The sequence below is a fragment of the Chelon labrosus genome (assembly GCF_963514085.1).
Source record: "Chelon labrosus genome assembly, chromosome: 2".
Classification (NCBI taxonomy): Eukaryota; Metazoa; Chordata; class Actinopteri; order Mugiliformes; family Mugilidae; genus Chelon; species Chelon labrosus.
Window position 1 is genome coordinate 868,650 of NC_140338.1, and position 13,242 is coordinate 881,891.

The window sequence follows — 13,242 nt, forward strand, 5'->3', positions numbered from 1 at the left end:
AACCCTGAAAAACTAACTGATTGGAGAGCCTGAAACATGTTGTTACAGAGATGTGGTACGTTCACTGTCTTGAAAAACAGTGGGACAATCAAGAGGGTGTAGCTAGTACAATTTGTGTAGAAAGGCAGGACAGTTCAGTTTGAGTGAGGTTAGTTCACTGTCTTTAAGAATAGTGGGACAGTCCAGTGTGTCCATCATTTCCCACTGTTTAAAGACAAAGTGAGAACATCTTGTGCAACAGTTTAACCTTGTATTTTTCCAACATACACAAACAATGTAAATGATGGATCCAGTTAATGTAACTACGTATTATGCACTGTATATGAGCTTAACTGAGAAACTTGTTCTGGAACAATATTAAATAATATTAGATAAAATACAAATTAAACTTAATGGAAACCTGTATTAAGTGGATTCATTTGTCTTTAAATTTATTAATAAATGATGCATACTTGAGAAAATAAAGATTCTGAAGTCACCCCTTTTCAAACAACTTATTGAAAATATGAATCAGAGTCTGTAGAGGTGATACTGAGCCAGATCTTCATAGTTTGTCATTAATGGGTCATTAGAGAACCACTGATCAGGGAAAGAAGCTACCACCCAGGTTCACCTGAACTACATCCTCTAATCACAGGTGAGAATCTGGTTGTTAAGAGACACTAGTTATAGTTTCAGGTGAGCACCACCGTAACTCCCCATCAGTCATTTAAACCTGGAGAAGACACCTTTTCATCTTCATCTTTGTTTTATCACCATGAATATATCAATAATATCACATATAAATGTAAAAATCAGTCTTCACTTTTTAAAACAGAATGAGATCCAGACTTAGCTCAGATGTTCTCATGATTCTATTCCAGCATCCAGCATATACACACATCTACTGGAACTGAACAGAAGCTCCAACAGTGTCAGGAAATATCAGAGAAAAGTCCAAAAACCTTTAGATTCCAATTTTGACTCAGTGGAGTCCATAAAGCAAAGAGCAGAAACAGAAACACATCTGTATGCTGAGTGAATGAAACTGAACCCCTTCCTGCATCACTGTGAGTAGAATGTGTGTCTTTTAGCTCATGTTTCTGCGGAACATGTGTTTATTCTGCAGCATTTATCTGCAGTCAGAGTCTCTCTACACACAAGCTGCTGCTGCTGCTGCCTCAACCTCTGGATCATCAGGACACAGCTCATTCTCTCTCAGCTCACACACTGTGCTCTGCACAAAGATCATCACTCCCAGCTGTAGAGAGAAGAAGAAAGAAGAGAGGAGATAAATGAGTGTTTCCAGAGACTCCCTTCATCAGCTGTCAGTCAGTGATGCAGCTCATCCAGTATGTCTTGACTTTGATACTAACTGTGTTTAGGACAATACTGCTGAACGTAGCATGAACTGACTACAACCCTCTACTGACCTCAGAGCCTCCAGATTACAGTCTGGACTCTCCACAAGATCAAGAAGCTTCTTCACTCCTGAATCCTTCAGGTTGTTGTTAGTCAGGTCCAGATGTTTCAGATGGGAGGGGTTGGACTTCAGAGCTGAGACCAGAGAATCACAGCTGATCTCCGACAAACTGCAGCTCATCAATCTGAATAAAGAATAAAATATGTTGATTCAATCTAATCAAACATGTTTGACGCACTTTGTCCTTCTCTTATTGTGGATCTTCATCATGTCTTCTAGAGACAGTAATATGTGACAGTGTGAGGTGTATGATCTCCTTCCAGCTGCTGTGGATCAGAGAGAATGGACTGATACATGGATCACAGCAGGTTTCACTCCAAATGAAATGTGACTAAATGAAACAGCAGGAAGAATTAGTGAAGTGTTTGTGTTTGTCTTCGGTTTGAGGAACAATGAAGTTATATAAGAAAATAAATTTGATTCATTTGGTGATTAAATATATCAGATCTACAGCAGTAACAGACAGTGAACTGACCTCAGAGTCTCCAGTCTACAGTCTGGACTCTTCAGAAAACCACACAGCTGCTTCACACCTGAATCTTTCAGATTGTTGCCTGCCAGGTCCAGATGTTTCAGATGGGAGGGGTTGGACTTCAGAGCTGAGACCAGAGAATCACAGCTGATCTCTGACAAACCGCAGCAACTCAGCCTGAATAAAGAATAAAATATGTAGATTAAAATGAATAATTCAATCAGATGTGTTCAGGTTTTAAATGTGCAGCTCAACATTACTGTGTCCTAACAACCTTGAAGCTTCATTAACTTTAACAACTAACAGTGGACATTTTCAACAGTTTCTGCTACAAAAACTCATCTTGAACCAAAGGACATTTACAGATTTATGGAAGAAAGTTCTGGATTAAGATGAATTAGATTCAGTTTGTGATTAAACACATCAGATCTACAACAGTGAAAGTCAGTGAACTGACCTCAGAGTCTCCAGTCTACAGTCTAGACTCCCCACAAGATCAAGAAGTCGCTTCACTCCTGAATTCTTCAGACTGTTGTTAGTCAGGTCCAGATGTTTCAGATGGGAGAGGCTGGACTTCAGAGCTGAGACCAGAGAATCACAGCTGATCTCTGACAAACTGCATCTCCACAAACTGAATAAAGAATAAAATATGTAGATTAAAACCATTAATAATTCATCAGATGTGTTCAGGTTTTAAATGTGCAGCTCAACATTACTGTGTCCTAACAGCCTTTAAGCTTCATTGACTTTAACAACTAACAGTGGACATTTTCTACAGTTTCTGATACAAACACTCGTCTTAAACTAAAGGACATTTACAGATTTATGGAGGAAACTTCTGGATGAACATCAATTAGATTCAGTTGGTGATTAGACATATCAGATCTACAACAGTAACAGACAGTGAACTGACCTCAGAGTCTCCAGTCTACAGTCTGGACTCTCCAGAAAACCACACAGCTGCTTCACACCTGAATCCTTCAGACTGTTATCACTCAGGTCCAGATGTTTCAGATGGGAGGGGTTGGACTTTAGAGCTGAGACCAGAGAATCACAGCTGATCTCTGACAAACTGCAGGAAATCAATCTGAGTAAAGAATAAAAGATGTAGATTAAATCAATTCAAACATGTTTGACTGACTTTGTCCTTCTATTATTGTGGCTCTTCATAATGTCTTCTCCAGACATTATCACTTACTGACTAAACCCAATAACATGAAACACCAGTTGTAGCATGCCTTCACTGCTTCCCTGTGTATTTTAGAACAGATGTTAAAGTTTCAATGATGACATTCAGTCTGGTATGATGTTGGTCCCCGATTGTATCTCTGACATGTTAACCCTCCTCCAGTAGAGCTCTGTTACAAATTCCTGGGTGGAGGCTAAAAAGCAGAGGAGACTGAGCCTTTGTAGTCAGAGACCCTTGACTCTGGAAATGAGCTCAACCTCTTGTCACAAGCAGAAGATCTGGGAGTTTGTGCTGCACTTCAAACTTTACTGATCAGAGATCTTTTCATACACTCCATGTTTAACCTCTGAGAGATAAAATAGTTGATGATTCTGAAACAGAGTGTGATTTGTTGAGGAACACAAACTCTGTTCTGGCTCTAAATCACAAACACTATGACTGGTCTCACCTGCCTTCTTTCTGCAGTCATTCCAACAGAGTCCTGTCTCTTCTCCAGCTTCTGTTTGAAATCCTCACACTGAGCCTGAATCCTGCTTTGTTGTGATGTTTGGGCCTGTGTTAGGCTGCTGTTTAGGACTCTGCTTTAACACACACCTCACCACAGCAGCTGTGTGGCTTGTCTCTGTAGCAGCCATGTCAGCTTCTGATCCCATCAACATCATCACAGTTCCTAACTTCACCTTCATCAAGTTTTCCATTCATGTATTTCTCTTCTTTCTCTGACCTGTCTCTCTCTCAGACTCTCTGCAGCCTGTTTTTATCTGCTATCATCAGACCTTCAACAGCCTCATTCACATCCTCACACACTCTACAGCCTCATCAGTACTGACTTTATCTTCACTGACTGATGGAGCACAACATGAACCTGGGGAGGCGCACATCATCTCCCCATCATGACTCCACTTCTGTCACCTTTAAATGAACCCTGCTCAAGTCTTTCACTTTTATTTGGAGCCACAAGTAAAAACTATTGTTCAGCCATTTGGAAAAACACAACATTTGAGAAAAAGAGGGAACTTCTTCAGATTTCTGCTCATGGAAATACTGAACATTTATCAACTAAAGAACATTTGACACATCAGTCAATGATTTGAACTGAATAAATAAAGAAAACCTACAACAGCTCCAGTCAGTGAACTGACCTCAGAGTCTCAAGTCTACAGTTTGGACTCTCCAGTCCAGCAGACAGATGCTTCACTGAATCCTTCAGGTCATTATGACTCAGGTCCAGCTCTGTCAGATAGGAAGGGTTGGACTTCAGAGCTGAGGCCACAACTTCACAGTGAGTCTCTGAGAGTCCACATCTAGTAAGTCTGTGATTAAAAAACAAATCAAATCTGTTAAATCAGATCATTTACATTCTAGATCCAGACTGAATGAGTATGACAACTCTATATTTGTCCAGCTAGATCTTAGTGCTGCAGTTTGTCCATGTCAGAAATTGTTTTTCCACACATATAGAAGTTAGTGCTGGAGTTCTACAAAGTCTGTGCTATGATCCACACTTAATATATTTAGGAAACACTGAATACTCTTAGTTAGTTAAACATTAAACTCCAAGGCTGAATAAATAGAAATGTGGATGACCTGTTCCTCTTCCTACATTTAGACAGAACATAAGTCATCGTATTTGACCCAAAACACCTCAGAGATCTAATCATATAGTTTCTCTGGATAGCATTTTCTTGGCCTCTAGTACTACTGTAGGAAACTTTGGGGTTGTGTATGACTATAGTCTTACCCTATAGACTCTGGTCTCCTAAAGATCAGGCCTACTTGTGGTTCCTAGAGTTTGTAAAGTAGAATGGGAGGAAGAGCCTTCAGATATGTGGACCCTCTCCTGAGGAACCAGCTCTGACTTCAGGATGCAGACACCCTCTCTGCTTTGAAGGTTAGACTTAATAGTTTCCTTTTTGATAAAGCATATAGTTAGAGCTGATACTGGTGACCCTGAACCATCCCTTATTTACACTGCTTCAGGTCTAGTCTGATGCACTGACAACCTCTCCTCTATTTTCTTCTCTCTGTCACTGATCATCTACCTTCTTCTTTCTTGCTATCCATACATTCATGTGCTACTAATGTTTAGCATGTTGGTAGAAGTGAACTGAAGAACTAAACTACTAATCTCCACTGATTGATTCTGTTAATGATCACATCAGGACTCACCGAGTCTTTCTGCAGTTCCTCACAGCTGGGATCAGTCTCCGTCGTCCCTCCTCAGATGTGTTGTACTTCTTCAGGTTCAACTCATCCAGTACCTCCTCTGACATCTGCAGCATGTAGGCCAGAGCTGAGCAGTGGATCTCAGAGAGTTTCTCTGATCTGTTCTCTGACTTCAGGAACTCTTGGATCTCCTGATGAACTGAGAGGTCGTTCATCTCCATCAGACAGTGGAAGATGTTGATGCTTCTGTCAGGAGACATTTTATCAGTGTTCATTTCCTTCAGCTTCTTGATGGCACTCTGGATGATTTCTGGACTGTTCTCTGTCTGACCCAGCAGACCTCCTAAGAGTCTCTGGTTGGACTCCAGAGAGAGGCCATGAAGGAAGCGAACAAACAGGTCCAGGTGACCATTTTTACTGAGCAAGGATTTCTCCATGGCTCCATACAGGAAGTCATCCAGAGATGAGACACAGCTGGGCTCCTTTCTAAGATGTTTGGACAACTTCTTGAGAAAAGACAAGTTTGATTTCTTCTCTTGGTATTTGTTCCTCGGGAAGTTCTTCAGCACCTCTGTCTTCTTGTTGGTGTAACAGTGAAACGTGTAGACTGCAGCCAGAAACTCCTGAACGCTCAGATGAACAAAGCAGTAGACTGATTTCTGGAAGATCACACTCTCTCTTTTGAAGATCTCTGTACAAACTCCTGAGTACACTGAGGCCTCTGTCACATCAAGACCACAGAGCTCCAGGTCTTCTTGGTAGAACATGATCTTTCCTTTCTCCAGATGTTCAAACGCCAGCCTCCCCAGCTTCAAAAGAACTTCCCTGTCAGCCTCCATCAGCTCCTGTGGACTCGTCTTATGTCCCTCATGGTACTTGTTCTTCTTCCTCTTTGTCTGAACCATCACAAAGTGTGAGTACATGTCAGTCAGGGTCTTGGGCAGCTCTCCTCTCTGGTCTGCAGTCAACATGTGCTCCAGAACTGTAGCAGTGATCCAGCAGAAGACTGGGACTCCACACAGGATGTGGAGGTTCCTGGATGTCCTCATGTGGGAGATGATTCTGCTGGACAGCTCTTCATCACTGAACCTCCTCCTGAAGTACTCCTCCTTCTGGGCGTCAGTGAAGCCTCGTACTTCTGTTACCCTGTCAACACATGTATGAGGGATCTGATTGGCTGCTGCAGGTCGGGAGGTGATCCAGACCAGAGCCGAGGGAAGCAGTTTCCCCTTGATGAGGTTTGTCAGCAGCACGTTGACTGATGCCTTCTGTGTGACATCAGACACAACCTCACTGTTGTTGAAGTCCAATGAAAGTCTGCTTTCATCCAGGCCGTCAAAGATGAACAAAAGTTTACAGACAGCCAGCTCCTCTGCTGTGACCTTCTGTAATGTTGGATGGAAAACATGGAGCAGCCTGAGAAGACTGTACTGCTCATCTTTGATCAAGTTCAGCTCCCTGAACGAAAGCACAATCACCACACTGACATCTTGGTTTTCCAAACCCTCTGCCCAGTCCAGAGTGAACTTCTGCACCGAGAGGGTTTTTCCAACACCAGCGACACCGTAGGTCAGAACCACTCTGATGTGTCTCTGTTGGTCAGGTAAGGCTTTAAAGATGTGGTGGCACTTGATTGGAGTGTCATGGAGGGCCTTCATCTTGGAAGCTGTCTCAAGCTGCTTCACCTCATGTTGGGTATTAACCTCTTCACTCTGTCCCTCTGTGATGTAGAGCTCAGTGTAGATCCTGTTGAGGAGGGTTCCACTTCCTGTTACATCACTTCCTTCAGTCACACGTTCACATCTCCTTCTCAGACTGATTTTATGTTCATCTAAAACCTCCTGCAGACCAACATCAGCTGGAAAGAAGAACAAACATGAGACAGAAAGAAAACACTCATTGTTGTTTAAAGCCACAAAGAATAGAAAACTAGAAAGACTTTTTTCTTCTCACAATTAAACATTTTAAAAGGAAACATGAGTGTTTGATTAACAGCAGAGGCAGCAGGCTGAGCTTCAGCATCTTATCTGCAGCTCTTCATCTAACAGCTCACTGTTGTTGTTCCTGATAATCAGATGACAAATACACTTCATTTCCTCTGATTGTTTCATAATAAAAGCCTCCCAATGAAATGAATGTCAGCATTCATTTCATTTGCTTCAACACTTATTAACAAAGCTCAGTTATGAGTAAAGAAATCAGTGTAGAGTAAAATAAGGCTGAGACGTGAAGCAAATGTAACTAGAGGAATGTAAACTAATAAAATACACAGCCGGGCCAAAAAAAGTCGCCAATAAAAAGAAAGGTTATATTTATTTATATTTTGTTGGACCGTGTTTATCTTTGATTATAGCACACATTCTCTGTATCATTGTTTCTATAATCTTCTCCAATGTCACCAGATTTATTTTCATCCAGTGTTGCATTAATTTTTCACCAAGATCTTGTATTGATGATGGGAAAGTCTGACCACTGCACAAAGCCTTCTCCAGCACATCCCAAAGATTCTCAATGGGGTTAAGGTCTGGACTCTGTGGTGGACAATCCATGTGTGAAAATGATGTCTCATGCTCCCTGAACCACTCTTTCACAATCTGAGCCCCATGAATCCTGGCATTGTCATCTTGGAATATGATCCATTGATGGAATAACCTGGTCATGCAGTATATTCAGGTAGTCAGCTGACCTCATTCTTTGGACACATAATGTTGCTGAACCTAGACCTGAGCAACTGCAGCAACCCCAGATCATAGCACTGCCCCCACAGGCTTGTACAGTAGACACTAGCCATGATGGGTGCATCACTTCATCTGCCTCTCTTCTTACCCTGATGCTTCTCCACTATCCTTCCAGTTTTTAATAATGCCTTGGACAGTTCTTAACCCAGTTTTAGTAGTTTCTACAAACTCTTTAGATGTTTTCTCTGCTTGATGCATGCCAATGATTTGACCCTTTTCAAACAGACTAACATCTTTTCCACGACCACAGGATGTGTCTTTAGACATGGTTGTTGAAGAAATGAGAAGCTACTAATTGTATCAGTTGGGCTTAAATAACTTGTTGTCAGCTGAAGGATAATCACCCATGCAGTAATTATCCAATAGGAGGCTCCTACTTATTTGATTGGTTAAATCCAGGTGGAGACTTTTTTTTGGCAGAACAGTTTTCCTCAATGGATGTTTGTTTGGTTCTTGTTCAACAAGTGGATGTGCAGGACAAGATGTGTGTAGGTTAGAGAAGAAGGAGATGTTAGCAGGAAAGCTAATGTGGGCTGTTGTTCAGAGTCTGTGTCTCTTGTTGTGTCTCAGGCTGCTGTCTGGCTGTTAGTCAGTGTGACTGTCTGTAATACACAGCATTCACTCCTCTCTGTCCTGCTGTTATTACTCTGGAGCAGAAACAATGCAGCGACATTTCACTGGGAGTTCATTTTCAATGATATTTAGAATGATCTTAAATCCCCATGCTGTAGAACACAACAATGTGTCTGGATTAAATCAACAGTTTCCAGAAAAGAGTCCATCAGCAGACACATGTACAGTCTTACTTTGTACAGTGCTGCTCGGACTGGCTGTCTGCAGTCCAGGTCTTCTTCTGGATCTTGGTCTACACTGGGGACAGGAGGAGTCTCCTGATGAAGCAGACTGGTCGCAGTATGAGGTGATGCACTGTCTGCAGAACCAGTGTCCACAGCTGCTAGAGATTGGATCCTTCAGGACGTCCTGACACAAAGCACAGCAGGACAGCTGCTCCTCCACAGAAACAGGACTCCTCTTCCTCTCTCTGTCAACACATTTCTTCATCATTAAAATCATTTGCAGACTGTGAACATTTGACATCACTGTCCAGAAGCTCAGACGCTCACAGAGAACAGGAAAAGTTTGAATTGACTTCCTCTGATTTCAACTCTCCTGCTTTCATCAACACCAGTCAACTGCTTTTCCTATCTGGCTGTCTTATTAAACACTGAGTCATCTCCCTGCCGTTTGCTGTTAATACAAACTCAACACTTCCTACACAGACTTCACAGTAAAACCCTTCCAGCAAAGAGAGCTGTTTATGTCCTTCACTGTTTTATCTTGAGTTAGTTCAGTCTGAACTGAGCTTAGAAGAGTCTAAGAAGTGTTACGGATGGGGACTGTACTGATAGGGAGTATTGATCAGATAAAGATCACATTCTAACTATACTGGCTAGTTGCTACACACTGACTATGGGAGGAGGAGAAAACTGCAGTTCAATCCATCCACTAGTAGCCCAGCTGAAAATCTTTACAGACTTCAACATTAGGACAAATATATCTGAATATTGATGAGTGGACATTCTGAAATGGAGGTTCTCAGGTGTTTTACTACAGAAATACCATCATTACTTCCTGGTTCTAAAACCCAGACTAGGATCTTACCTACCTGCACTAAAACATCTGCATCATGACTATAAATCTTTCAGCAGAACATTTCTGCTTCATCCTAAAATCATCATCTTCCATCAGGTCAGTTTACAGTAGAAACAGTCTCTTACTTTGTGTCTGAGGGTCCAGGTTCTTCACTGAAGAGTGGAGGAAATACTTTGGACGAGTCACTCTTCATAGACAGACACCTGGATACTGTAGATTCTGCTCCATCCTCCTCTTCCTCCAGCTTCTTGACTTCATTCAGTCTGAGAGGTAAACCAGTAACACTCAGTGAGTTTACATCAGCTTCAGTTACAGTCAGTCTTCTCCAGTCAGCTGATTTCTTCATTAAACCAGAAACGTTTAAAACCTTTTTTAAACCACTCTGATAAAATGTACAAGCTCATATTGTTGTATTCTCCAAGATAGAATGACACTGACTGAGGTAAAAGGACAGAGTTTCTCTCCAGTTTTCACTAAAGAACAGTCAGTGTGTCACTGCTTCTTGTTCACCATGTGAACATTTTTCAGTTGTTGTCCATATCATTACACCTTGCCATATAGTACTGATCCAAAAGCATTAGCCAGGTCTAAGAATACAACATGCAGGTCTCTCTTCTCTTGCTTTGCTAACTGAATTTGGTGCCAAATCATACTGGTGTGCTCTAAGCATCCAGAGAAGCCGGGGATCCCAGCCTTTTGCACCAACGTATCAACTAGTCTGTTTTTTTCCAACTAACTAGACAACCTCTGTGCTACAACAAAAAATCTTCCCCTCAACATTAAGAAGGCTAATTGGTCTAAACTGGCTTATTTCCAATGAGTCTCTCTCTTTGGGAATAAAAATCCCCCCTACGCCACTACCTTCATCAATTTCCATAGGAACTTCAGCACATCTGGTGCACTCTTATACAGCCGGTAGGGGATCCCATAGGTCCCGGGGCTGAAGAGGCTCTTGCACATCTTACCACTTCTTGAACCTCTTTCCACCTGGACGGGCTGTCATCACATTGGCTATCTATTTCACCAACAGGTGGAATGTCAGAGGGTAGTGCCAGCTTTCTAAACCTGTCCTTATCTTTATCCACCTCCTCCAAATACTCCTCAAGCTTCTGTTTTGATACCGTGATGCTACCATTCTTTGCCTTGCTATATAGCGACTTCACAAATCTCAATGGGTCTTTATAGAATGCTAGTCTAGCCCGCTCTTTCCTTTTCCTATTTTTCCTAACGTTCTCTGCCCTTCTTAACGCTGCCAACCGCTCCCTCACATCTGCCTGTAAACAATCAGTACCTTTCTTCTCCTCATCTGTAGCTTTCTTCCACTGCCTCTTAAGGAGTCTCCTCTCCTGGAAGAGTCTATCGATCTCTTGCTGACGACTAGATCTAACTACCTGTCCCTATTTATTCCTGGTTATTGCGTCTCTGTAAACAGTCCAGACTGTAAACCACTGAATGGTCACTCAGACTCTCCTCCTCTAATTGGCGGCATGTCTATGTTGAATACATAAGCTGCAGAACATTCCTATGAGTCTTGTCACCATGCTGCAAATAAAACTGATCCAACCTGCTCTGTCAAGTTCAACCACATTCCTTTGCGTCAAAGATTCATGGAAAGAGTAGTTATTATGTTTACAAAATGTAATGCAATGTAATGTTCACAAAATATTTGAACTTTACAAATAGAGTGTGGTCAGAAAACTACAGGAACATGTTTTAATGACTAAAGACTTTTAGAATAGAGTTAATCTTAATAACCTGAGAGAACCTGTTATTAACCTGTAGCTTGGCACAAAAATACTTGCATATCGACACAAACCGAATAAAGAGAAGTCTCAGAATGCTGCTTCTTTGTGCCTGATTTACTCCTCCACCATGAACCTTTAATTAATGATATCTATAAATCTCTGTCTGTTTTTTAAAAGAAAAAGTGTGAAAGTAAATAAGTCCAAATGTTCTTGAAGATGATTTCACATTAAACAGATGAGCTCAGTATAATTAACCGGATGTGACAGAAGAAACAGGAAGCTGCAGGTCCTCAACACTAAACACTGTTTCAGCCATTTGTAGCAGCTCTCTTACTTTGTGTCTGAAGGTCCAGATTCATCACTGAAGTCTGGACCATGAAGTCTGGACTCATTATAGACAGACATCTGGATCATGGAGTCTCTGCTCTGTCCTTCTTGTCCTCCTTTAATGGAGTCAGTCTGAGAGATAAACCAGCGACACTGACTGTGAGCTCAGAGCAAAAGAATCAAGACCAACAAGTTTTTCAAGAGTCACACCAAGAAAACAACAAGAAAACACCACACACACTTTTCTTTGTTTTTGAATCGTCAGAGGTTCATTGCGAATCTTCTTCCCTCCACAGTCAATAAAGAGAAAACTGACTCAAATGATAATAATGTTGTGTTAACACTCACCCTGGCTCATCGTTCAACCTTCTTCTGTCCACTCAAAATAAACTCTGAGCTGATTTCAGAGTTCTCTTCCTGTTCTCATCAAACATGATCACCTGCTCAGGTGAGCTCCTCCCCTCTGCATTTGCAGGAAATCAGGTGAGTTTCTCTGTGAGGATCAGACTCACTACATGATGTGTTTATGAGCACCACTCTCAGCTTGAACTAAATGGCTTTTAATAAAGATGTTGTTACTTTATCTTCACATTCAGATCATGTCAACAAAATGTTCTTTTCCAGACTAAATAAAAACCAAGAAGCTCCTGCATGTTTGACTGGATCTGGATGTTTGTGTGGGACAGGTGGCAGTGGGTTCAGGTCAACAAGCTTTCATCTCAGCCTCTGACCCTCAGCACAGGAGTCCTCCAGGACCGAGTCCTGTCACCCTGACACCAACACTTTCACATCCCATCACAGTTCACTCACCATCCTTGAATCCACTCATGACACCATCATAGATCTCATATCCAGTACCAAGCAGCACAGTCAGTGGGAGCAGGTAGCCCAAGCAGTCTCTTAGTGCCACCATAAACCTCCTGCCCAGGACGTCCAGAAACCATTAGACACAGAGCCCCAGCCAACACTACAACCTCCATCACACATTCATTTCTACATCTTCACACACTTAACACCATCATTTAACAACACTTGTAGCTGGAAAAAAGTATTTCCAGAGTCCTTGAAGACTCTCCTGAAGGATTTTCTTGTGTTTTAAATAAATGAGTGAGGACATATGTCTTCACAGAAACTTAGATCTGTAAAAACATTCAAAGTTCACCAGCAGTTTTGCAGACCACTGTGATGTGTTCACTGACATCACGTAGAGTCTGTGACGGTGCCGAGCTCCAGCACTTCCATCAAACAATGAATCAAACATTCTGATGATCTTTCTCTTTAGTTTTCATATCTGGTTTGTATGTATTATATCACACAGCTCACAGATGGTTCAATATGTGTCATTAATGTTTGTTCATAGAAACACTTTAAGCTTCCAGGATTGATTTTATTACTCACTGATCAAACTCTTCTGGTAGGAAGTGTCTTTACAGTAAATGTGTCTTTATTATTTTCTACTGAAAAATTTTCAAATTAAAGTAATTCAAAAA

At 41.6% G+C, this 13,242-nt stretch overlaps 1 protein-coding gene and 1 pseudogene across 5 annotated transcripts in view; one reads left to right on the plus strand and one right to left on the minus strand.

The window, feature by feature from the left end:
• Positions 1–13,242, plus strand: part of LOC311499420 (protein NLRC3-like) — a 235,836-nt pseudogene that overhangs the window by 194,535 nt on the left and 28,059 nt on the right. The gene's annotated exons all lie outside the window — the stretch shown is intronic.
• Positions 406–13,083, minus strand: LOC311499371 (NLR family CARD domain-containing protein 3-like). 4 transcript variants are annotated; one of them, XM_084560327.1, is made up of 11 exons: positions 12,101–13,083; positions 11,760–11,884; positions 9,806–9,943; positions 8,834–9,069; positions 5,293–7,147; positions 4,266–4,436; positions 2,848–3,021; positions 2,392–2,565; positions 1,938–2,111; positions 1,413–1,586; positions 406–1,240 (listed from the first exon to the last, which is right to left on the minus strand). In XM_084560327.1, exons 2-11 carry the CDS (start codon positions 11,837–11,839, stop codon positions 1,231–1,233), a joined length of 3,186 nt encoding a protein of 1,061 aa, XP_084416453.1. In that variant the 5' UTR covers positions 11,840–11,884; positions 12,101–13,083; the 3' UTR covers positions 406–1,230. The 4 variants fall into 4 exon arrangements, with proteins under 4 accessions (XP_084416453.1, XP_084416455.1, XP_084416454.1 ...); XM_084560329.1 differs by lacking the exon at positions 11,760–11,884; XM_084560328.1 differs by having other exon boundaries at positions 11,760–13,083.